Below are 26,324 nucleotides of genomic sequence, written 5' to 3'. Positions count from 1 at the left end.
GGAGAAGGGAGAACAGCTGAGCTTAGCCTCTGCCTTCTTCCTCCCAGGAAAGCTCAGGGAAAATTTACTGTGTTAAGTCACAAGATTTGGTTACAGGATTTCAAAGTGAGTTTCTCAGAAATGGTCAAGTATTAGCTTTTTTTTTTTTTTTTTCCCAAAAGGAGAGAGAGATTTTAGATAGTCCAACAAGCCTGTTTTGATGCCCACCTCTGACTAGCATGGTGGTGTCTGAGCCTACAGCTCCAGCATCCTTAATGATGGACCAACTAATATCTTCTTGTGGAGAGAAGAAAGGGAGAGAAATCTGAGAGACTATGCTGGAGTTCATCATCTGCAGGCTTCTTGAGCCTGTTCCTCCTTCCCTGAGGCTTCCAGCCTCCCCATTTTCTCTCAGGGCCAGAAAGCCTCATCTGACAAGCCCACTGGGTAAAGCCCAGAAGAGAAGATAACTCCTGGCTGTTGCCTGGTAACTGCAGGTGTAGCATCCCACTCCCCTTAGGTAGCACCAGCAAAAAGACCTGTGTCTGTCAAAAAAAGTAAGTTATTTTCTTCATGTTGTTTTTGGAAAGCTGCCTTAGTCCTGTTGACTACAAATCCTATTAGAGCATGGGGGGTCCTAACTGGGATTTGAATGCCACAATACCCTAATGATGGTGTAAAAAAAGTAACCCCACGTTCAAAGGACTTTTGGTGTGAGAAGGCACTCGTTGGCAGGGAGAGAGCAAGTATGTACACAAATACGGGTCTGAGTCAAAAGTATAGGTGGCCACATCACACAGGTGTGTGCAAGCAAAGAAACAAGGTCTGTCCTGACACATCCCTAATGGCTACTTGAAGACAAGTTGGTTAATCTCTCTTTTAAACTGTATCATTGCAAAACCTATCAGCAATGGTTCAGCAGCTGGCCCCCAGTCTTCAGCGCTACTGAGTGGTGTAAGCTTGCTTGCACCCTCCCAGAGATCTCCACCTTGCACCCATCCGTCTCCGTGCTGAGAGAGACCAGCCCTCCTTGCCACTGTGTGGTGGCCAGGTGACCCAGGCCAGGGCAGCTCACCCGTCCTCCTCCTCCCTGTCCCTGTATCGCCATCCCCGGTGAGACACGGCTTGGCTGCTGCAGCGACGGAGCGAGCCAGTGCGGCATGGACTGGATCTGCACAGAGGGGAAAAGCAAACCATTAGCTCAGCGATGTCGGAGGCATGGCACCCCTGTGCCAGTGTTAGGTATCCTCCTGTGCTTCCTTCACTGCCCGCATTGCTTGCTTTAAATGTGATCACTGAAGGGAACACCTACCATGCATATCCCTAACCTCTCCCTGGCCGGAATTTACTCCATGTCAGCACTGCGGTGTTACTCTTCTGTTTCAGTACCCATTCCTGCTCCAGAATCGCCATCATTTGAATGTTCGTATTCATTTTCTAATGCACATAGAGCAGGAGAAGAGCGCAGCAAAATGACCCTGGCAGTGATCCCTGCTGTCAGCCCATCTGAAATATTACCCCCAGTGCTTCTCCAGTGCCAGCTGGCTGCAGAGAGCCCCAGGGGGGAATGGGCTTAACGGTGTAATTAAGCAGCTCCTGAGGTGGCCAGCACTGCCGAAGCTCCCAGGAGCGTAAATGCTCTCTGTGCCTCTCTCGCTTTCTGCAGTCACATAGAAGAGCTTTTTCCTTTTTTTTTTTTTTTTTTTTTAATCTTCTCTTCCCCTGAAGGTTATTTGTAACATGACAAATGCCCTCCTGAATCACATTAATGGGCCATCTCGGCCACCCAGCATCTTAACTCTGACAGTGCCAGCGGGAGACACCATTGAGGGTGAGCATGTGAGCCCGGCTGCCAGCGGCACTCCTTCCTCCTCACTCTCCCCACGTTCCCAGGCACCGTATTTAGTCTGTTAGGAGATGCATCCTCTCCCGATCCCTTTGGTATTTATTTATGTTGTTGTTTGAATTTTTCTAGCCCCTTTTTGGACCTGATCATCCTGTCTGTGCCCCCAGAGATCCCGAGGCAGTGAGTGCCAGCTGACTCTCCATGGTCTAAAGATGTACTTGCTCTTCCCTCTCTGGGACTGATGGCCCGTGAGGTTCAGCAGGTGCCCTCAAACGCTGGCTGGGCACGAGGTGGTGGATAACAGTTCTGCATCCAGCATCATGACTTTGTAAACTTTGGGTCACCCCCCCACACACACACCAAGGCCTCTCCAAATGACACTTTCTTTGCTTTTTCCAAGTGGTTGATGAGCTCTTTATATTCCATATGATGGGGAAGGTTGTTGGCTTGTTAGTGTTAGGAAGAAATTATGTAGCTAATGTGTGGGATGTGTAAATGCATTTTTTAGGAGGTTAAAAATAGGTTTCTGAAATGCTGGTATCTTAAGTCGTTTATATCACCACATTTATTTTTTTTGTCTGTCTCCTTACTGAGGTTTCCATAAGTTGTCATATGTGACTATTTGTGGTTTAGCTCTGTATTAATGTTGAGTAATGGTGCATTAGTCTGAAACTCTTCCTCTAAAGAAATGGGCAGCAGAATGTGGATATTTTAGATGATCTGCTCAAATGAAACAAGAACTTCTACCCGTCCCTCTCTCTCCCTACCTGTGCACCACACTGTTGGGTGTAGGGTTTGCTTGGGGCTCATTCAAGGACAGGTATCAGCAGGCAAAATCATTTTGTAATACAAGGCAAAATTGTTGTGGATCATCAGATAGTTGGGATGTCTTAGGAAATGCAAGTCCATCTCAGTTGTTTCTTCCCCACTTCTGTTTCTCCCTACAAAGTTACAATCAGGGTTCCCTGGGAAGGAGGAAGATCGTTCCTGGCATTTCCAGCAGTACACTGATAGTTTGAACCCTCTGTTTTTGTTTCCATTGCCCCTTCCTCCTGCCTAAACATTTCATACCTTTACACCATTTCACACCTATTCTGCAAAAGCCAGTACGTCTCTTTCTGCATTTCTAAAATACAGCCACGATTTAGTTCCAACTGAGTTATTTCTGAGCAATCCAGAGCCTGAGATGCGCCGTGCCTGCAGACAGCTAGTGTAGAGCCTGCTTGCCTGGGAAAGATTCGGATCTAATCTCCTCTGCAGCACCCAGCCTATTCGAGTCTATCTTCCCTGGAGCACCTCCGTCTCCTCGCCCACGGAGCGAGCGTAGGACGGATGGCCTCCTAACTCACACCCCGAACCTTGTGCACTACCGTTTCTCCTCTGGTGTGATAAGCAGCATCCACACACCAGCTGTCTAATTAATCCTTTGTAGGCATAGAGGTGAAGGTGGTGTCTTACAGTCAGAATGGAAAAGAGGAAAATGTTGCAGCTTTGCATCAATAAACACCATCGAGTGAAGGTTTCTGAGGCAGTCATCCAAAGCTTTAAAAAATGTCCTCACTGTCCAGGTATTTTGAGTAAAAGGGGTTAAACTGGTGCCTGTAGGAATCCCTGTTTTTTTCTACCCTGGTACTGGACTCCCCTGTCAGTAAATTTACTTACTGGTGTTCCTTTTTGACCAGCTGATGGATGCATAAACCGTTTATCATTGTTTTACACAACCTCTGGTTTTGCTAGCTACTTCACCCTAATTTGGTACTCTTCCTCCCAGTTTTGAACCAGAGTCCTTGTTGTAGAGCCAGTGCAAGAGCCCTTCAGTTAGTATCCTTAATTACTCCGTTTTGTCCTGCCTCATTTTAAATCTCTGTCACGTAGCTGTGGGCAGCACTTACAGAGTGGGTCCCTAAGACCCATGATAGTCAATAGAAAGGGCACTCGGAAACAGACGCCTACACTTTAGACAGATACAAGGAAGCAACAGGAACCCAGAGTCCAGAAAGATGATTTTTCTCCAATTCAGGCCAAGGTTATAGTTCCTTGAATGGGATTTTTGTCATTTTTACTGCTATATGAGAGGTGTTTGCAACAACTATAACCCCCCCATCCTACCATGCCAGCTGTCTCCTCTCTCGTTTCAGTCAATGGTGATCTAGTTTATATGTAATTCCTGTGACCAAATGCATAAATTTTGTGTTGAGATGAGTCATTTGCTTGACTCCACTGACTGTCTCCCCACTGCCTGTAACGCATAGTGTAAAGCGTTAAAGCATTGATAGACTTCATGGCCTGGACTCATATGACTGGGATAGCAGTAAGAAGACCTAATGCAGCTTTTGCTTTTTGGTGGTGTGTCTGGGGAATTCAAAGGTTGGCCCTGTACACTTGTTAGATGGAGAAAGTAGTTATCATGAGCAAACTCAGGGCAGATGAAACGGTAAAAAAAATCTGCAACTGTTTGTCAGGCAAAAGCAAATCTATACTCCTGCTAAGCTGACTTAGGTTCAACTACTTTTAGTTTGTTCCAGATTCAAGACGGGAATAGCTGAAAAATCACTTGGCATTTTGAGTGTAGTGCTAAAATTTCTCACCAAGTGGGAAGGAGGGGTGGAAAGGGAGAGGAGGGGAAAACAGGAAAGACTGACTGTGTCTCACACCTGAAAAAGAGAAACCGTGTTTGGTTAGGAACCGTTGTAGGGGGGGGTTGAAACTCTGAGAGCCTCTATTTCCTCCATTGGCATGTTTGCTTCTCGGAGGGGTTTTGGTGTGTGTAGGATAGATGCCTTTCAGAGGACATGAGCCTGGAAGGTCTGTTTCAAATGCGCACCCATGCCTGATGGGGATGTAAGGGCTTAAATCACAGAAGGCCAGGGAAGGTGTAATCCAAGTAACCATGCTGGCCCCATGCTTGTAGATCGAGTGTTACTCAGAAGAGAGAGTGGAGTAGGCCAGTCTTAGAGGAGGATGTAGGAAGGCAAGAATAAACCTTCTCTGAGGAAAGGGAGTGGAGAAAGATGACAGAGAGAAGCATTGGGGCTCTTTTTGTATTGACATAGCATTTATTACAGTGACAAAAGCATCAGTGATGAAGCACTTTTCCCATCCTCCTCACGCAACCTACTCCTGGTGACCAGTGTGCGTGTGGCCCTGATCAATGACAGCCATTAGCTCCATGTGCTGGATGCCATGGGAGGACTGGCACCCTGTCAGTCACACAGGGCTCTCCTGGCAAGAAGCAACCATTCAGCTTCCACCATGAACATGGTGAGGGCTTGATAAGAAAGATACCATCAAAGCTACTGAATCCAAGGCTGGAAGCGGACGTCATGGGTGATGTGAGGCCTTCTGCAGAGCTGTTCATAAATATATAGTGAGGGTCCGTGAAGGCTCACATATGACTTAAGCAGCTTTGGGGGGCAGTGCAGTCAGAGCCTCCCTGAGCTAAGCTCAGGACGGGAAGGTGAGCGCAGCCAGCAGCCCCCGTCATGCTGGCTCCCGCAGGGATTGAAGGCCTGGAGGATGCATTATTTTGGCAGCCTCTCCCACTTGCAGTGCTCAAAGGGAGCGAGCCTGGAGGACCACCTCACAGACCCTGAGCACCACCTTACCTTGGCAGTCTTGCCCATCCCAAACTGGGTAATGGCTGACTGTCAGGACTTGCATGGTGAGACACCCTAGGGCAGTAGCTCCGCTTCTGATCCAAGGGATGAGCTCCCAAAGGGTGACATGGAGCACTTGCATCTACTCACAGATGATGGCCTTGACTGTGGTCACTCACATCCAAAAGCTGGATGTTTGCCAAGGGTCATTTGGCTCCACATGTCCCCAGGGCCCTGGTCAGACCAGGGCAGAGGAGTCTAAGCATGGTGACCACTCAGGAGGAAACCCTGCCATCCTCATCTTTTGGGAAAAAAACAGCCGAGGACAACCGACATCAGGTGTCCTCCCAGTACCGTTGCAGGATTAGGCTCCCACCTTCACCCACAGCCCCTTGCAGGTCACATTGTCCAAACACAAGCATGGAGGCAGATGGAGAAGCTGGCTTCGTGGTGCCACTCAGGAGCAGCACCAGGAAAAAGAGGAATAGAGTTTTTCTGTCATTAAGTCTTAAAAAGGAGATGCTGTGTGTACAAACTGATGCAGGTAGTGACACATCAACAGAAGACAGACGAAAGGACATCGTGGTACTTTCTAGAAGGGCAAGTGAGGGAGGCAGGGTTCGGTGGGCTTGTGAAAGTGCTAGATCGTATGCGCAGCCAAATTGTTTAGCCCTGGGGGATGGATTATAGACACTCTGAAATAAACACCTTGAACTTGGGTCGTAATGGGGACGTGAGACGCCTCAGGACCTAATGCTTTGATCAGCAGATCCACACTTATTACAGTGCATTAATTGCTAAGGTAGGCTGAGCCAGATGTCACACCAGCTTTCTCTTCATCAAAAGCAGCAGCGGCATGAAGATTCCTATGCATCTCAGCACTCATTTCCTGCAGAACAGCTTTTATAGTTCATGGTTCCCCTGCTCGCTTTTCCAGTTGCTTAAACAGGTCTGTTTAATTCAGCCGTAGAAGAACTCGCATTTCTTTTGCGATATCGAGACCTAGGCACCCCCCACTTTCACGAAGCCCTGAGCTGAATGCTCCCAAGCTAGAAGCAATACAAAATGAAAAATATTGCATGTTTACAGAGACAATACCTTGCCTGATTTTAAACTAATTAAGACCTTTGCTCACAGAGAAGAAAAGGCTAACGGTGCTTATTGAGGTTTAATTATTTATCACTGAAGAAGCATGGATTTTGGACCAGAGTGTTCTTCAGCTAAGTGCTATTAAAGCAGATTAAAAAAGAGACAATTTCAAAGAGTTTACAGTTTATGCAGTCTGCAGCCAGGTTGAAGGAAAACAATCAGAGCAGGCTTATAAACACTTACAAACGAATCCATGGTTTTGTGTTAATGGAGTCGGAGTTTGTTCTTGAGTTGTGTAATAGTCTGCGGCACTATAAAACTGAAGGAAACATTATGCAGTAGCAAAATGTTGAGGACTTTATTGTGTACATTTACAAGTAGTTTAGTCCAAAGCATATGGAGCCATTTAAAATGCCATTCAGCTAACACTGACTTGCCTACACTGTGCGTATATTTAGTGTTTACTGTAATTATAAGTTCACAGCCGTGTATACAAGTTTGTATTCTTAATGTAGCTGATTGTGTGATAGAAGCCTATTTTTGTTGTGGCCTTTGACTTAAAAAAATTCCGGAGCTGTGTATTTAAATTTACACTTTTAAATACAAAAGTTTATGTTAATGAGAATCTTGTGTTATAAACCGACAGAGCTGTAGACCTCAAAGAGCTCCCAATTATTTCAAAATAGAAATAATAGTAGCATTTTCTGTCTTCCTTTCCAGCCTGCAAGAGAAACTGTTTGATCAGGTATTAGCTGTGTTTGTGTTTTTGAACACTGTTGTGCTAAGAAAGAGAGTTTACTGGGGAAAAAAGTGAATCTTCATGCTCACATCTGAGTCTTAAACCTTGACTCTTGGTGCCTTGCCTGCATACAGGCATTGCATTTTGAACAAATATGTATTTTAGGTATGCTAACTCCGTAAGATTTCAGACACAAAAGGTCTTGCTTTCACAAGCATGCTATGGAAGTGTTGGGTTTTTTTTTTTTTAAGGGCAATTTTATTATCACAAAAGAGGAGGACGATCTTTTGCTCTGTGTCAGTCTCAGCAGCGGCAGGGATTTCATTTGGGCTGACGGTGGACTGGACTGACCTCCCAAGTATCTCACCTTGCGCTTCGACCACAGCATCGCAAGCAGGCTGGACTCCCCGTGACTGCAGCCGGGCACTGGGAAGCGAGATGTGAGCGTAATTTCGAGGTCCTGGAACGGGGAGGCAGATAAGAATGAGTAATGTATTGAATTCTCAGGATCTTGCATTGCTCAAGCACATGCTTTGAATGCATAGGACTGCTAATGCTGCACAACGCTCCTTCTTTCAACTAAACTAGTTACAGCTCTCACACGCGGCTATAAAAACCATATGCCAGGGCTCATGATTTTAGGCAGATCAATAGAAGACTGATGTACATAAAAGCTGTGGGTCGTTTTTTTTTAATGTGTTTATTTCCCAAGCCTCAAATAAGGTCTTACAGTCAGGATAATGATTGGAAAGCCCTCTAGAGCAAACCAGCAAGAAAAACTGAGGATGTGGGTGTTTATTCCATATCCTCAGGGCTTCAGAGCTCTGTCTCTGCTTCCTCTTAAAGTAGGGCAATAAATCCTCCCCAGAAAGTAGGTTTGTATGTCTCCTCCTTCCAGAAACCGTGCAAGGTTTAATCTTCTGCTCATAAAATGCAGTTGAGGTTTTTGCCCCTTGTTTATTTTATATGAAGCTGATTTTTTTAACGCAGAACTCCGTAACTTCCCCCACTGAATGAAACAAAACTAACCATACCATACCTCATGACTACCTTACAGGAACCTTCTTAGGCTCTTTTTTCTCCCAGGCTCAGTTAACTTGATGCTATAAGATGGCACAAGCTGAGCAGAAGAGCCTCCTCCCAGTGCTGAACAGCCACCTCACTGTGTAGGCCGGCTGCTCTGCCGGGATAAATGGGAAAATACGTCTGAAACCTCTGCAACTGGAGACTTGAGCCCTCTTGTGCTGAGGAATGCTCCTGTCACTGGGCTTATCACTAGAAAATAGTGATGGACCCAGGTTACCCAAGTTGATAGGTGGGCATGGGCTCAGCCCGCCTTTCAGAAAAGATGGGAAGGAAACTCCTTTTCTACACCTACCTGCAGCACGGTGGCAAGAGGTGGGCAGTGCCTGGTCTCATCACTTCCTTGTACTTCTTCTGTCCAGGAGCAGTGGTGTGAAACCACAGGCACCTTCCCAGAATGGGATTTGCGTGGCTTTACTGCCAGGGACCCTGGAGTTCAGATCTGAAAGCTGAAGCCACCTTCAGTCTGCATTTATATTGTTTAGCTTTAGCCATGAGCTCAGTAGCAACTTCAACTAGAATCATACCAAATCCCACTTCTTTAATATTGCCAGAAGGGTGGAGAAGGTGGGAGTTCTGAGGAATCTGCAAAATTAACATTCTTATTTGCATTATGTTGTTTAACCATTATGTTTAAGCATGATATTATTTGATCAAAGTCATGCTCAGAATGACGATTCAGTCCTCTGGTGGCACTGGTATATGTTCAGCCAAATTAGAGAGAGTTTATTCTCAGACATGTTGCTTGCCTAAAAGTGCTTTTTTTTTTTTCTAATGATTCTGTGTCACAAATGTGATTCTGCATTAAAATGTCAATATAGGCCAAAGGCAGTAGCAGTTATCTTGGCTAGACAGACGCTGCTGTGGTATTTCTATAACAAAAAGAGAGCCTATATGCCTGCATCCCGTCGAAGCCCCATCTGGCACTGCCATGTTCTAGACCTGCCTATCATCTGGACCAGGTGTTGTGGATGTTAAATGTTCCCCGAGGTTTGCACCAGCTGCCGCACACTCAGTCATTAGCTCCCTTCAAGGAGTCCTGGCAAAGAGAGGCCGCTGGGGGAGAACACAGTGGGTATCTAGGAAATCTCTAACAGTACTGAAAGGACAAGTGGAGATCAAGCCCTCAGTGCTTCTCTCGGTACAAGAACTGGGGAGCATCAAATAAAATTACCATGCGGAAGGTTGAAAACAAGCAAAAAGAGGTGGTTCTTCACAAACACATCCTGAGGCTGTCAGAGGATGCCAAAGCATATGTTGGCTTCCTAGTGGCTAGGCAGGCTGTGGAAAAGACCTTTACTCGTGGGAATTGAATACAAAACCACTATCTCTGGGTCACGCGGATTGTCTGAACCACATATAAGCCATGAAGAATACCCATGGAAAGCAGCTCTGCAAGCTTGCCATGCTGCTATGCTCTTCTCCAGTCCCTTGGTTTTGGTCAGCATGGGAAGCAGGATGCTGGACTTAGGTGGACCTTTGTTCTGGTGCTGTATATATCCATTTGTGTGATTCTGCTATTCCTTATTCTTCCAGTTCTCCTCTGGGTTGGCTTCAAAGAGCTTTGGTCATGCCAGTGCTATGCAGTGAAAATCGGACTTTTCTGTCTCTACTTTGAGCCTCCATTGGTGGGTCCTACACCGTTTGGGATGTGTCCTCTGGTCCCTGCTTAGGGCACTGGTTATGATTTGAAGAGGTTCAGGGGTGGGGTGTTTGTTTTTTTCTGGATAAACTACAGATTATAAGTGGGATTAGGATGATGGATGAAATCCTTCTGTGGCTCCAGGTGTTTCCTTCTCTCAGAAAAGGCAGAGTTGCTCCTTGACCATGAACATTTACTGTGCCCCAGTGTCAACAGATTTGATAGAAGAAACCCTGACACCCTCTCTGGATCAGACCAGAACTGGGCTTCAGGGCTGCCCTTGGTAAGCAGAAGAGGGAGGTTTGACCAGCCATCCTTGAAGGAAAGCAACTCTTCTCTGCTGCCTCTCATTGGCTGGCTCCTCCTTCATTTATGGGGGCTTTTAAGGATAACACCTATCCTGGGGCATTGAATAGAGAACTTAATCCTCTATAGCTTTTATATACCTTTTTTATACCAATCATGTAAATTTAGGCTTTGCAAAACACAGGTTGTTAACTGTTAAACTCTTTTGGCTACTGAATTTTGGCGACCCACTGACTTTCTTAGCAGATTTTCCAGCAACCCTATTGCCAAAACCAGTCAAGTACCTTGGCAGTGCAGGTTTTCTATGCCAGAAAAACAAAAGACAAACTGTATCACAACACTTTGTATGGGTAATGGGCACAAATGATATTTTTAAAAAGACTGGGCTAATTGTACTTGAGTCTTTCATTGCTCATTGTTTATGTCAGCTCTGGGGAGACTTTATTGTGTTGCAAATAAGGGGTTTCTAACAATCATACCCGCAAGGCAGGTGGTGATCATCATTTGCAGTGCTGTGCCAGAGAGCACTGGCAGAGGACCAGGGGCTCCATAGGTGCTAAAGCCAGTTTGGCCATGGTTCAGCTCCCTTACAGTGCCCATCAGCAGAGCCGCTCCAGGTGGTCATTGGATGTAAGACATCCATGTAAGATGCATGTAAGACATGGAGTAAGACTCCAGGCCTCACTACTGCTGATACCATAGAATCACAGAATGGTTCAGGTTGGAAGGGACCTTAAAGATCATCTAGTTCCAACCCCCCTGCCATGGGCAGGGACACCTCCCACTAGACCAGGCTGCTCAGAGCCCCATCCAGCCTGGCCTTGAACACCTCCAGGGATGGGGCAGCCACAACTTCCCTGGGAAACCTGTTCCAGTGCCTCACCATGCTCAGAGTGAAGAATTTCTTCCTGATATCCAATCTAAATCTACCTTCTTCCAGTTTGACACCATTACCCCTCATCCTATCACTACATGCCCTTGTAAAAAGTGCCTCTCCAGCTTTCTTGTAGCCCCCTTTAGGATACTGGAAGGCCGCTATAAGGTCTCCCCAGGGTGGTACGGTATTGTAAGATCAAACTTGTCCTTACCAGGCTGGATCCCAGCTCACGTGCGATGGCAGTGCATCCCCTTGTTGCCTGACCATTACAGCTGCCCCCAGCTGTGACCCCAAACCGTTAATGCTCAGTGAAGGAGCAGCGTATTCGACATGGCCGGCGTGGGCCGTCACAGCCTCATGGCAGGTTGAAGCACAGGGTTCAGCACCTCCCTCCAGGCAGCCCTCAGAGGGGTGCCCGGGGCCTGCAGTTCCAGGGGCTTCATGGTGGCCGGGCGCCTCATGGAGGGCAGCGTCCATTCCCCGTGAGTGGCCGTCATTGTGTTGACATTGTAACGCAGGGACAGGCGACCATGCCAGTGACCGTGCCAGCCACCTGCCAGAGCTACCAGTCCGAGGGACTTCATGTCCCGCTGCCCCGGGGTGGGCCAGCACGACCTACAGTGGGTACGGCATCATCCGCAAGACCCACCCAGCTTCTTATCACACAAAAAATCATAAAAATCTCTCCAAACGGCTCTAGAAATCATACTACATGTCTGGAGCTCGGTTCCCTCCTGCCAGCCTGGCAGGGACCACTGCTGGCTATAGCTCAGGTTTGGTCCCATCTCTGCCCAGGGGCTGGAGAGGTGCAGGGCTTTTTTCCATAAACAGAGAAGCAACATATGGCGTAAATGGGATTTTGTCCATTTCTCCCGAGCCCTCACCCTAATGAAACGGAAAAAAGAAACCGCACTTGAAATGCTCCCCAGAGCTATAGCCTGAAGTAGCACTTAGGCATAGTTAGACAGACTCGGTGTGATGATCGGGGCTCAAAATAGCCATAATTACCACGTTCCATTTTGGACCAGCAGCAGCATCACCACCATGTCCAGGATCTGACTCCTAGAGGTGCTGGTCAGCCCCTGCTGAGGGGACTCGGCCCTCTGCCAGCTGATTTTTTTCTCTCTCTCACAGTCTCTATTTATTTATTTATTTATGTATGTATGTATTTATTTATTTATTTACTAGCAACACTTCGCAAGAAGAACGTCTGCCTTTTGATCTAGGCGACATCTGATCTGAAATCGGTGTAGATGCTTTTCTCCACTGAGCCACCCTAGAGGAACTGGGTTACACACCCAGGAGACACTCGCTAGGGAGACTTGTTCTCTCATTCAGTGTCCAAATTCAACTGTGTTTTAGCTAAGAATCGCATGAAAGCCAGAATATTTTATTACCGCTATATAAATCCCAATGCTTATATTTGGAACCTTAAAAGATTTTTCTATAGAGTCAGCCAAATAAATTTCCCAGGACTGGAGAAAGCTGCAGGGAAGATTTAGTGCTTGCTTCTTCTCGGAAGAAGGTGGAAGAGAGAATTACTGGCAAGCAGCAAGAGAGAAGAGCCATCCTGGCCTGACCGAATCGAGACCCTCACTTTCCAAGCGGTGGAAAAATTGCAGAGGAACGCAACCAGGACGCTGCACGCAGCGTTATTTGTAATCTGTTCTCATATATCATTAGGATATTTTCAATCTTGCTGCCCGGAGGCATTTTAACAGCAACTTACCCACCACCCACAAAGTCCATTAGTTTAAACAATAAAAATGAGCCATTTGGCCACACAGCAATGGCCTTAAAATTGCTTTGGTAAGTGCAGATATAATGACGATGTAGACTTCGGAGCTGTGCGAAGATCGTGACAGACCTAATGGAAAACACAGCCACTGTGAGCTCTTCTCCATAAGCGCAACAACCAGGCCTCGGTTTGCTTTTCCTAGACCACCCCGTAGCTGGAGAACCTAATTTAGCATGAGGCAGGTACTTAACAGAGAGCGTGACATGTACACGGGCATCTTCTAGGGCGGCTCTTGTAGCACACACCTGGTAACGGTCACCTTGCCCCTGGTGCTTGCTCATCTCAGTGGGTCTGCACAAACCAAGGGGGGGACCGCCAGCATCTTTGAAAGCCAGCACATGTGTGAGTGGCTGAGGAGGTTGGGGCTGGCCTTCATCCCTGCCTGGCGCCTCTCCTCCTCGCCAGGGACCACCCTCACCAGCTCCGCAGATGGACTGGCAGCGTGAGCACTCCCCTAACCCCATTCCGTCAAAATGACTCAGGCTAGAAAACTTTTCCCAGTAGAGGTATCAACTCCACAGCCAGGGATATTTTTATTTTCTTTATTTCCTCCCCCTAAGAATAATTTCCTTGAGGCTGGGGAGTGGAATTTTATTTCCAGTCCGTCGCTGCACGTAAGCGCCCCGCTCGGTTTATTGCTGAAGTGGATGATGCCCAATCAATCCCACACTTGGAAGCGAGGTGCTTGGCTACCGTCCTCTGTCAGCCTCGCCATTTTATGAGCCTGTCACAGTGTTTTTATTCGCTCCTAATATAATCTTTTCACAAAAAGGAGCTTGCGTAGCTAGAGACAGGCAGGAGGCTGCCACAGTTACCTGGGAGCTGTGATAAATGGCCAGGGCAGCTTTTGGGGTTGCAGCAGCCATGGCAGTTTTCGTCTTGAAGTTTCAGGAACTTTCTTCACCCCTGCGCTTTACGTGCACGTCAAGGTGTGTAGTTACCACCTTTCTTTCAGGGGTGTGCCTACGGCGAGGGAATTGTAAAAACTGATCACTTCATCAGTGCATGAAACTGAGTGATTCATTGACAGTTGGTCCACGAGTAGCCAGAGCAGCACCAGGGTCTCACCAGACAAATAACCCCTGAGTGTCTGGGAATCGCTGTTCCAAGTAATTGCATTTTTCTATAACTGGGACTGCATGGGATTACGGTATTATAAATGGGATTTGCTCTAAAGGCCAGCAGCCCTCTGTATCTTATGGAATACTCCAGCTTCTCCTAAAAGGAATTTTCATAATGCTCCTTTAATGAGACTGCACTAAATTGAATTACGTCCTGCCTTCCCCCCTCAGTGGGATCTTTTTCTATGATACTGGACATGCGCACAGAAGAGAGTCTTATGTATTCCTTTCTAGGGGTTATGCGTGACCTATATAACAAGACACACACAGACAGGAGCCTAACCCTAAATATTTGTGAAACAAACCATTTTTGTTTCTTGTGGAGCAATTTTGGGCCTGAAGGCCTCTGCTCACCAGCACCCATTGTTCTGGCCTGGCTTTAAAAGCGGAGATGGTAAATCCTCTTGCGACGTTCTGCAAATTCTTTATAAAACACTGGTACTCCAGGGCGTGCAGGGCTCTGATCCCCGGTGCTGCATTCCCTTGATATAGCGGGGATGGGAGAGCAAAGGGAGTAAACACTCGGTTGGTGACAGGCGATGGGAAGTTCCACATTTTTTCCTGCTACTGGTTCAGAGTAGCAGGTGTTTCTTCACCATCCTGCATCCCGGCTGGATGCCCCACCTGTCCCCTCATTGAATGAACACACCTCCTGGTCAGCCGGCCAGCGTGGCTGCGTCCCAGGCCAGCAGGCAAATCGGCCGAACCGGTGAGGTTTTGTGGAAAGCCATGGCTGGGAAAGAGGAACAAATCAGTGCGACAAGGTGGGAAACTGTCATCTTGTCTTAGTCGAGGTCTGGAGCGACTCCCCCCCTCCCCTGAGCTGCAGCCAGGCTTCAGCTCGCTGGGGAGACAAAATGCCACAGGCGATGCCGGACAAGAGGCTGCCGTGGCTTGCAGATAAAATGAGTTATCAAGAAGCTTTCCCTGGACATAGATCTTGCTGTCTTTATTCTGCTCCTAGCCCTCCTGCCTCAGTCCTGCTTTATTTCATCTGGTTGCTACAGAGAAACAGCAATTAGCTTTCTTTATCATGCACCTCCAGTTTTACTTCATAACCTAATTTTTAGCTCCACCAACTGATCTCCAAGCTCAACCCAAGGGGTCCTTGCTGTGAGCTGGGTACAGGAACCACCTTGAAGGTCACTGGGTCCACTCACCTGCTGTGGTCTTGCCTCTCGGCAGGCCAGCCCTGTGGGGTGGGCTACTGTCCTCTCCCTGTGCCACAGGCGTGCACCCAAAGGGCCAGGGGCTGAAGGACCCTCTCAGTCGGGCTCCCAGCCGGCAACGGGCAGAAGGTGCCAGGCTGGGGTTTACATACCACAGCTCACCCACGGCTTCACCCCCTTCCCACAGCTTTTGGGGAAAAATTACTGGTGGCGCCGTTTTACCCTCCCTGGGCACCCGCTGCCACACCGCGGCACCAGGCTGTATGGTCTTGCAGCAGGTGGCAGGGCACTGGTCTCACCGGGAAGGCGACAGCAGCAGCACAGCAGTGGCAAGAGAGGAGCCTGCTGGCAAGTACCTCCTGGGGACGGGGAGGGAGGCGGGAGGCGAGTCATTGACCCCTCTGCCCGAGCAAGGGCGGTTGGTTGGCGCAGAAACAGACCACGACAACGTGGCTCCTCCAGGAATGTATTTATTTACATTAAAACACTATTATACAGACTGAAAGAAAGAAAGAAGAAAAAAAAAAAAAAGAGACGACGTCTTAGAGGGGCAGATGTGCCAAAGTCGGCACCCCTCACTCCCACCCTGCCTCGCTGCCGCCTTCTTTCCGCTCTGGTCCAACTGCAAGTGCCATGAACCTTTGTAGGAAAATCCCTTCCCAACCCTCTCTCAGTGTGAACACCCATGTTTTCCATTTAAGTGGCTTTCAGAAATCTTTGTTTTCTGGCTCCAAAGAAAACTCTTGCCCAAACGTTTTTTTCTTAATTTATTTATGTAACACAGTGTAGAAAGCTATCAATTCATAAGCAATGGTCTGTACAATCATCCTGCAGAGGATCCCCGTTAATTTTCGACCAGCAGGCACTTTCCCCCCCAGAAGTGCTCACAATTAACAGGGATTCTTTTTAATATTTTTTTTTAAGATCAAAAAGATACATGGAAAAGAAAATAAAGTTTACCTTTCAATGCCTAAAGTGTGCACATAAAACAGGCACAAAGAAACGAATGTGTATTCCCATGATTTCTACGTCACTAATACAGCAGGAGCAACAATCTGTACAATAAAATGCAGCTGCAGAGGAAAAGAATTTCAGTAACTCATCTGGAATACTTTTTAAAAAATGTTGTTTTACTTTAAAATGCATAGTGATCAGAAAAAAATGCTCAGCAAAGAGAAGCAGCTAAACCCCACAGACACAGAAAGCATCCCCCATCAATTCTTAAAGCATATTTCAATTAGGACTTAATTTTTGTCACAAATCACAAGAATAATATACAACTGGCTAAGGAGCTACATGATAAATAATTGGGAAAGAGAATCTATCCATGCACTAGTTAAATACAGCTAACCTCTTTACAGTACACAAAAAACATTCATTAATAATGTAGTGTAAAGACTGAAATGTAAAGAGAAAGAGAGAGAAAATACATTACTGATTTTATTAATTCAAGTTCAGGCATCTACTTGTGTTACAGCACAGCTGTCAAAAGGCGAGAATGAGTAAATAATAAAACAGAGTGTTTTTCTTTCTTTCCACATTATTCTATAACTGAACACCGATGGGCAGTGAAGCAATCATTCTGCTGTCCAACTCATGAGGCTGCTGTGGTGTCCTAGTTCTGCATCTGTTCAAAGAACTTGTAGGTGGGATTTTCATAGCCATTTTGCTGCATCTTGGAAAGGTGGCGCTCCTCTGGTGTCACTGCGGCATCCACCTGCCGCGAGAAGAAACAACCGGGGTCAGGTTCTTGCTTAATTCACAGCATGCCCCACGCTTCCCTGCTTTACAGCCGCCCCACACACTTTGTACCCTCTCCTCTGGGTGCAGGCAGAAAGCATCCTCTGAAACACAAGTCAGTTTGTTTGACAAGTTCTCCCCCCAACCCCGGCCTTTTTTTTTTTTTTTTTTAAACAAAGAGCAGTATTAAGTTAGTGCCCAAGCTCGGTCCAAATCTCATAAGAAAATCTAAAATAAAGGTGGCTGGGAAGTCATGGGGATGCTTCTCCACCAAACAGAGTATTAAACCTAATACCTGGAGGCTATAACATTGTCTGAAAAGACAACCGTTTCCAAAAACTCTTCTCTCCAAGTTACGCAGGACGCCAAGGTACACCTCCTGAGCAAAATCAACACCCAGCACTGCACCCAGCAATAAATGAGAAGCCAGCAAACAGCTTTAAAGAGCCACTTGCAAGAGATGGTCTTTCCAGCTTGGACAGTCATGGTTCACTTTTTGGACAGAGTAATATGCAGGCGAAGATAAGGCAAGAGGAACAATCCTGCAACTCATTTTTTGCTGCAGGACTTCAAAACCAGCTGATCAAACTCAACAGTACCAGCTTTGGTTTTTGTTACCTGGCTCAGAAAGGATGCAACTCCACAAACAACAACAACAAAAAAGGGATATATTTTGCATCTCCCTGCTAGTCCCCCATTATCTGGTCTTCCCCCAGGATATATATTGGTATATGTACTTGGGATCAACTGGATCCCAAAAGAAAAAAAGCTCACTCAAAAGCTGAAAGAAGTGGCCTGAGGCTGCCTCCTCTCTATATTGTGCTTCCAGATCTGTTGCAGATGCTGTGGTCTCAAGATAAAAAAAAACTTAATTGGAAAAAATAAAATGAGGGTAGCAAGGAAATGCCAGAGTAGCCCAGACACAAGCTGAGGAAGAAAAATCCCATCGCACTCACGGAAACAGAACTGCTCTGGCTCCAAGGCTGAGTTTGGTTCAGTTTACTGACAAAAAGCTTGACATGTCTGCACTGGTTTAAGTATTTCTACTGAAGAAAAATTCACCTTTCTTGATTACTTGACAGGCATAAAGACAGCTCAGTCAAGACTTGTCCACTGCATACCTGCTGCTCCACAAATTATTTTCTTCCTTCACTGAACATTACAGTAATGTAAAACTCCGTCAAATTAGAGTAGGCGAGAACAGTCTCTAAATGTTAATTAGGTATTTTACCTCTGCTGTATGAGCTCAATAGCTGTTGTGTATTCAAAACCTACTGTATCCTGGCTATCTTGCTAACCACCTGTGAAAAGGGAGCTAAGAAAGCCTGCTTGTCAGCTATTTCATTTGAGATCAGATTTATCTCGTGTCTGACAGCTCTTAAAAGAGAAGGCAAAAAGTGAATTCTAAATTGTCAAAAATTTGAAATCAGGAAGGTGCCTAAGACTTCTCTACCCTATTAGGGATGAAGATTTTCCTGTGGCTTCCTGTAAGCAGTGACCTTTAGGAAAAACAGCCATTTACTTTTAGGATAAAAATAGCCTTCTGGATAATGGAAAGGGTATTCTCTCCAGAAGCCGCATATAGCAGGCTAACTTACTCTAACCTGTCAATAAAAAAGCGAAGGAGAAGTACTTAAGGCCGATACTCATTTTAAATCTACTCTACAATACTGGATATAACTCAGCTTAGTGGGGACAGACTGTGACCTTCGCTGAGTTGTTACCTGATACCCTGGAGAAAGATTAAAGGTATGTTCCTCCATGCTTGGGACGAACGCACGCAGCTCAGCTCATTTTTGCAGCCATTCTTTTATTGCGGTAGGTTATACCACAGCACCACCTTTCCCACAGTGCCAAGTGGAAAATAGCTCCTCTCAGAGCCATCTTCGGTCTTCGTGTTCTTTTTATTTGTTACTTAAGAGAAGAAATGGTTCTCTGTGTGGCACGTGTATTGGACTGCTCAGACAAACTGCTAACCCAAATCTGACCCATTTTCCTATCTGTGCCCCTTGTAAATCTCCTTGTTGACGTTCCAGCTCTCAAATTGCACTTTCGGTCAACACTGTATCTCCCATCAAATCCTTTTCTTATGCAATAATTGCACATTTTTGGGAAATACCCAACTTCAAGGATCACATAGTGCTTTTGCTCGCAAGCTGTTGTGAAACTCTCCATGGCTGGGAGTCCTGAGCCTTCCAGCCTTGACTCCTGCCGGCAGGGAACAGGATGCCAGGCAGAAAGGATCACTGGGCTGAGCTGACACCGTGCTCCCTGTGTTTCTGATTCTGTAATATAACTTGGCCTTTTTGCTGTTAAAATACTGCCATTCAAAGGCCGTCTTTCTCTCTCAAGTTGTATTTGCATGGAGTGATTCTCTTACATGACAAACCCAAAATCCATCTATTTCTTCACCTCCTGCAACATGCTCTCCGGCAGCAAGATCCTGTTTAGGGAGATGGCGCTCTTACTTTAAGCTGCTCTTTCCAGATTTCCCTTGTTTTAGAAATTAGGGGAGATAAAAAAAATAGAGTTTTTCTTTCCCTGCCCTCCTCCCTCTCCAGAAGTGACAAAACACCTTTTTTTCTTTTCTACTGAAGGACGCAAGCTTCCGCCGGCCAGCCCACGTGAGTGGTGAGGGCTCAGTGCTCAGCTTGGCTGCCAGCAATCATTTTGATCCATCAAGGATGGGAGAACCCCCTGGGAATTTCACAGCCCGTCTCCACTTCAACTTCCACACCTAAATCCCTAAGACATTTCTGCACAACCAGGCGCTCGGCAGCCAGCGCACAACTGCGCGCTTGCGTTTTCCAGACTGGCCCGCGCCTGCTGCCCAAGCCTCACCTGGGCCCAGCAGAGAGGGCAGCGGCGGGGCTGGGTGAGGGGCAGCGAGAGCTGCCACAACCCACAGCACTCATCTCGGCAGCTATCTCCAGGGGCTGGGCTGCTCCCCGCTGCTGTACCCCTCCTTTCTCCAGGGGTTGCCAACTTCTCCCTCCACAAGGAGGACACGCAGCGACTCAACCGCTGACGGTCCCTCGGTGCTACTGCCGTTTGTTTTGGTGTACGTAATCAGTGTAACAGCAGTAGGGCCTGACGAATCCATTCTATGCAGGTTTTGTACAAACACGTAAAAGGCCTAATCCCCGCCCTGAGGACCATGCAAATTTCACAGTGTGAACTACTTCCATTGTGACAATGTCGCCATGTGCCATCTGCTGCTGCTGAAGTTGTCACTTAACACGGCTGTGAAGGGAAGAGAACAAAGCAGGGAAAGTGGCAAGCGTTCCTGTAGCATTTTCAGCACTTACAGAAAACGGGAACGCAAAGCAAGCCCAGAGGAAAGGCCACCCTTCCTTTCATTCTTGAGGGGGCTGCTGTAGCATCAGGTCAGCCCTGGTTCTTGCACACCATAACACCACGCTACAGGAGTATCTGGTGCTTCACCAAACCAAGAAGCGAGAGCCTCACAATTCACGACTAAACCCACCAACAGATTCTCTTCTAGCATGAAATTAAAATGCAATATGAAGCTTGCGGGTTGAGGAATCACAGGTGTCTGTGTATCAATACATCCCTGAGAGCATCTGCCTTTCTAGAAAGCTCCCCCCGCTAGGCTGGTATGGAAAGGAGGGGTATGCCAGAACCTGTGCTTACTTCTTCATATTTAAGCTCCAAACAACACTGCATTGAACTTTGTCACCCGTTTTAGCTTAAGCCTCCCACTCAGCACTTCTTATTCAGGACTAGAAGATGCGATAAGCACACAGCATAACCTGCTTGTGGGAAAGACAGCGGGTAAGACAACAACATAAGTAAAAAAGAATCAAAGAAAGTGCAAGGCAGAAGAGACTATAGAATTGACAAGAAACCAGAGAAACTTGGAAGAAAATCAGGGAGGAGAAAGAGATTAGGAAAAAAGTATGAGGAAGGAGACAGTAAAATCAGACTGAATTTTTAACACCCTTGCACAATATTCTATATTAAGAAGTCTCACTTTGATAAAACTAGTTTATAGCGGAAGTCCAATAACCTCTGAAATATGGCATTTGTAGATGAAAGGGATTTATTGAGGCTCCTACTTGCAGTCTTAGTAATTTTTTTTTTTTAAATTTCCCCTTTAGCCTTTAAAATGACTAGTGCTGGTACTTCCCCTCCTTCCTGTAGCTGTCTGCCGCAGGGTAATCCATCTTGCCACCAACCTACGTGCACCGTCACTCATCCTAAATGTCTTTTCTTCTACTCACTTTTACCAATTTTGACTCCGCCAAACTCTTCTTCTCGCTCCTTACAGCCTCTGTCCTAGCTATTGCTCTGCCAAACGACATGCCTTGAACCCGCTTATCTCCTTGTCAGTAAATCCCTAAAGCCCTTTACCATTTTAAGAAGCTTTTTGCACCCGTTATGGAGGCGGCAGAAGTTGAACACAGCCTGTAAGAGGTGTGGGTACTGCGGTGCTGCTGAGAAGCAGCCTAGACACTTCTCTTTTCTACACTGTGATGTCTCTTGAGACAACAGCTCAGGTACATGACCTCTTTTGAGACTGTTTGCCCATCCATCCCCTTCTGCTCCAGCCTATGGATCTTTCGCACAGAAAACCCTAACGTGGAGTCAGGAAGATGGTAATGCTGCAGAAAAATTCATGTGCTGCCTCTACACATGTGGGGCAGATCAAAAGCCCTGAGAGGAGGTGCTGGCAGCCCCCAGAGATGCACCGAACACAACCTTGTGTTGTTTAAACGATAGCAAATGAATGCTGCCTAATAAACACCTGCAAACGGGACTCTCAGAGATGGACTTTGCAGAGTACTACAGGAATTTTAACAGCTTCTTTGCTACTGCTGTGAGCGCTCCCCTTGTCACCTCTCCCCACGTGCTCCTGCTGGAGGTGCTGCCTCCGTAACAGAAAGCGAATGAGCTTCAAAGAGGAGATCCTGAAAGAGGAGGAGCTGAGACAGTCGGCTGTAGCGTGGAGCACAGGAGAGGCGAGAACCTCTATTTCGCCACATGCTTTCATGGAGGAAGTAACCTCCTGCAGACAGCTGGGGCGGCTGCACCACGAAAAAAACACCTTCAAAATGTTTGCCGGAGCTTCTACGTGCACATATAAGAAGTCATTTTCAATCACTTGGTCATTTACTTACTTAACTGTGGCACTCCTGTGCCTAGAGAGGCTGAACCACTTTGAAGCATTTATATTCTTGGACTCGGAAGAAAATTATTGTGACACTTTTTCTAAATAGGACAAGTATATTCCTCCTCAGAGCTTCAAAAAAAAGCTAACAGGAATTTTAATAATGTATTTTGTTAAAGAAACAGCGAAATGAGGAAAAGTACTAGAGTCAAGAGTTGACTTTTTGGAAGAGAAGAATACAGGTGGAACAGGACCTGTTTTGTCACCTTGCATCCATTAGCACAGTTAAATCCTCACAGTAACTTCTGACATGCAACAAACAGGTGGCCAGATTTGCTAAAAGACACTCAGCCAACCTAGACCTGATGTACAGTTATTTTTATATCAAGTGATTTTGCTCTTCCATGCTTTTTGCGGACAGCACATTGAAGGTGCACCGTTGCTAAATAAATTAATCCTCTTTAGAATGGAAGAGCTTAATTTTGAAAACATTTTAATATTGAACATCAGTTGTATATGGATCTTCGGGTGTTTTTTCCCCCCCCCTCAAAGCGCATGCTACAAAATTTTCATCAACCTAGGACAAAAATAGGTGTTATGCCTTTCTTGCAGGAAGCTCAGACAGTGAGGCTACGCAGTCTGCCAAGACCACAGAGCGAGTCTGGCAGAATAAGGAGTCCTGCCTGCCCGTGCCAGACACAATGCGGCCAATCTACAAGGCGACACCATCTACAGCGTGGTACTATTCCACTAATACTCTTGGTAGATCCACATGCTATAGATTCATGGTCTTATCTGTAAAGTTTCTTATTCGCTAAGTGATGCTGTCGTTTTGACATGAATTACTTGTTCAGCTTGTGCATGTTATTTCTAGTCCAACATTTCCAAGTTCACTGTCACTGAAGAAAGCTCGTAGGAATCCAGGATTACCTTTGCCACGTCATTCTATCAGGTGAAGCCCACCTGAAATTTTAAGGTTGTACTGCCATAATGGTATATCCACATTCAACCTCTGATTCGGGGTTTTGGCCTAACAAGCCTCCTGGACTATTCTGTTGTTCCTGAATTCAGCCAAAGGAGGGTCTCAGGTTGCACAGCTATTGGCAGCAGCTATCAGCTAGGTGGTTTAAAATTAAAACCTGTTTCAGTTTTCTACAAAATGGGCTGTAACCTTTCATATGGAAAGTTAAGGCTGAGATTCTTGCTCACTATTTTCTGCCTCTCAGTCCAAGTTCTACACAGCTTGCTGTCTGCTCAAATCTCGCCCCAAAGAGTTGGTGCTCTTCTGACCATGTCTCTTTGGAAGGTTTCAAACCAGGTGGGCCACAACAGCATGGACAGAGGGACACACAAGCACAGGCTTAAGACAAAGGCTTACTCAAATATTTTCAAGACCCTTCATTGTCCCAGATGGTGGAATACATGCATAAGGCAGCATGTATGTCTCCAGCAAGACCTAAGCAAGCTTCATTTGACTCAAGGTAAAACTAACATAACTGTGGACTTGAACAAGACTTGACTTAAATAAAAAATTCAAAATAGCAGTTTGCGAAAGCAAAACATATAGAAGTTTCACATGCTGGATAATTTAAGTACTACCTGCAAAGCAGACAACCACACAGCAAACTAGATATCAATACACAAGGGGAAAAAAAAAGTTACATGAACCCCCTTCCAGTTCTCATAAATAATTTTTTCTGCTTACAGAGATCCTTTCTTATACCCAAGCAACAAACAACGTATTTTAAGTTACTGTAAATTGACCACAAATTTACTTGGTAGATTGGGAAAAGACAACAGAATCTTCATCTTGAAAATCCCATATAAAAGTCTTATATATTATTTGTTTCTTAAATCTATGAGTTTCAGATTATCCATAAATCAAAAGCTATCAGTGGCAAAAGAAAATCTCATTTAGAGAACAAAAAGTAATAAAGTATCTGGGTAGGGAAAATCCTTGTAGCATGCAGCAAAATCCACAGAAGACCTGCCTCAAATGTTTATCTGCAAGCTAAACAAAGAAATCCATGCTTGTGCATTCCCAACAATAAAACCAGAGTTTTCCTCTTGTGCAGTATCTGCTCATTGGCTGCTGTTAAGTTTCCCATAAAATGAACTTTCCCATTATGAGGTGATTGGTCTGGGATAGTTCCAGAAGATATTCTTGTAGTTTTACACCCAACTTATCATGGTTTATATTGTGTCTGCATTTACACAAAATGAGGCAATTCGATTCCACTCTGCCAGATACAACACTCCAACTGTGAGCATTAGGCTAGCCAAAAGCATGGTTTCTTCATTTGTAAATGAAGAGCAGTGTGTTGACTGTGTTATACACGTGACAACAGTTGCGCTTAGGAGTCTTTTCTTACCTCCACAACCCCATGATGAATAGATGTGTACTGCTTCTTCTTCAGCATCACCAAAGTAATGACAATCACTGTTGCTATGACAACACCTCCCACCATTAGTCCAATGATGGCACCTTTATTTGAACCCACATCTTCAGCAAAGAACACCTACAAAAGAAAAATAAAGGAAAGTGTCTGATAAGAAGTTGACTGAGTATTTGGCTAACCTGTCCAGCTGCCACAGCAACATAAAGCCTATTGAAGTATCAGTAATTAAGCAGCATTGTATGTCACCCTAATTATTCAAAACTGGACTGTTGTACCACAAAGCTCTCATAATTGGAGAGGAGCAATTTGGGAAATCTATTGCCTGTGGTGCAGCAGTGCTGTGGCTAAGGGGAAGACTCATCTCCACGTCTCTGCTTTACATGGGTCTTAGATAGTAGCTGTTGTTTTTTTTTTTCTTGGGTAAGCGAGTCAAACTAATTGCAAAATGACTGATAAGCTTGTAGTGGAGTAACCAGGGAGCATACAGATTTCTTTATTTTTAGAATGCTGATCATTAAAGTGTTCATAAATCTACATCTGCGCAGCTTGTTTGGACTATGTCTGTTGCATTTCTTCGATAAAGGAGCAGAGAAGATCTGTAGGACAACAGTGAAACTTGCACACAACCGGACGGGAGAAAATTCTCACACCAGAGATAAGAGTCGAAAACCAGGAGCGTGCCTATCTAAGCAACCACTATGAATGGACCAAGATTTTGCAGGGTAAATGGAGAATGAGCTATACCTGGATGACGACAATACTCATGCGAGACCTAGTCAAGGTAACAGTTGTGTGAAAAACAGAGAAGATCCACTTGAACTATATGCACTGATAAGGCAAATCAGCGGGCAGCAGGATGCTTTACTATGCATTTAATAAGACTGGCTTCTAGCAACAGAAGCAGGTATGAAAAGTGGGTGATTGTTTTCACTGTCCTGCTTTGTATTCAAGGAATATGCTGGATTATTTTACATCTGTGCATACTTTACAAACCTTTTGTCCCCTTGTCAATAGCGGGCTTTTATTACTATTATTTTTAACAAAAATGGGCAAAAAGGATTAGAGAATAAATTATAGTCACAGAATTGTAAGACTACCTCACTCTGAAAGACTAAACACTTTGACAAGTATTTAACAAAAATGCAGAGGGAATCAGGAAACCAGCTGAGAATTATAATGAGCTGTGTAACATTTGCACTCTTTAAGAAACACAGTCTTCCTCAGAGAGGTATTAAAGCATGCAGTATAAATATTTATATTGTTCCTAGTCATAAGCAAGAACTGTGTTTAAACAAAGTTAAGAATTCACTAGAAAGTACACACAATGGACGGTGTTGGCATAAAATGATGCGAAGTAATAATTTCTTCTGCCAATTTTACCTGCCCAGGACTGAAATTCTGTTACCATACTATTTCGGAGCACTGTGAAATGCCCCAGCTAATGTACGTGTGCAACCCAGGGAGGCCTTCGGCAATCTGAGCCATGAAAATCAACTTAACGTACAGTTAAAACATGAACACCCGTAAAGGAGAAAATAACTGCAATTTCAGCTCAATTCAGAAGTTTGCATGTAAAATACAATGTGCAGCTGAATTCAAAGCAATATCCTAAGGAGACTGTTTCAGTAAATCCTACCAGGGCACAGGAGAGGGAAAACACAGATGAAAGTATTTTCTGCTTACTGCTTTTGAATTAAAGCTAATGGAGAAGGGCATCAGCTAGGATATGGCACGTGGTAAACAAGTAATGCCCTGTAAGGCATCAGTCCAGCACCTTCTCGGCGATATCGGACGCCTTGCTCAGTCTCA

At 45.6% G+C, this 26,324-nt stretch overlaps 1 protein-coding gene across 4 annotated transcripts in view; it reads right to left on the bottom strand.

Annotated features, from left to right (window-relative positions):
* Positions 1 to 15,699: 15,699 nt before the first annotated feature.
* APP (amyloid beta precursor protein) overlaps positions 15,700 to 26,324 on the bottom strand; it is a 223,086-nt gene continuing 212,461 nt past the window's right edge. For all 4 annotated transcript variants that reach the window (XM_063347215.1, XM_063347206.1, XM_063347234.1 and 1 more), the window contains 2 exons: positions 24,489 to 24,635; positions 15,700 to 16,962 (listed from right to left, as the gene is read on the bottom strand). In XM_063347215.1, the coding sequence (XP_063203285.1) occupies positions 16,861 to 16,962; positions 24,489 to 24,635 (249 nt within the window). In that variant the 3' untranslated portion in view covers positions 15,700 to 16,860. The remainder of the gene's footprint in view (positions 16,963 to 24,488; positions 24,636 to 26,324) is intronic.

Source organism: Chroicocephalus ridibundus, chromosome 1 (assembly GCF_963924245.1).
Source record: "Chroicocephalus ridibundus chromosome 1, bChrRid1.1, whole genome shotgun sequence".
NCBI lineage: Eukaryota > Metazoa > Chordata > Aves > Charadriiformes > Laridae > Chroicocephalus > Chroicocephalus ridibundus.
Note: the sequence above shows the minus strand (reverse complement) of the source record. Positions and strands in the feature narration are given on the sequence as shown.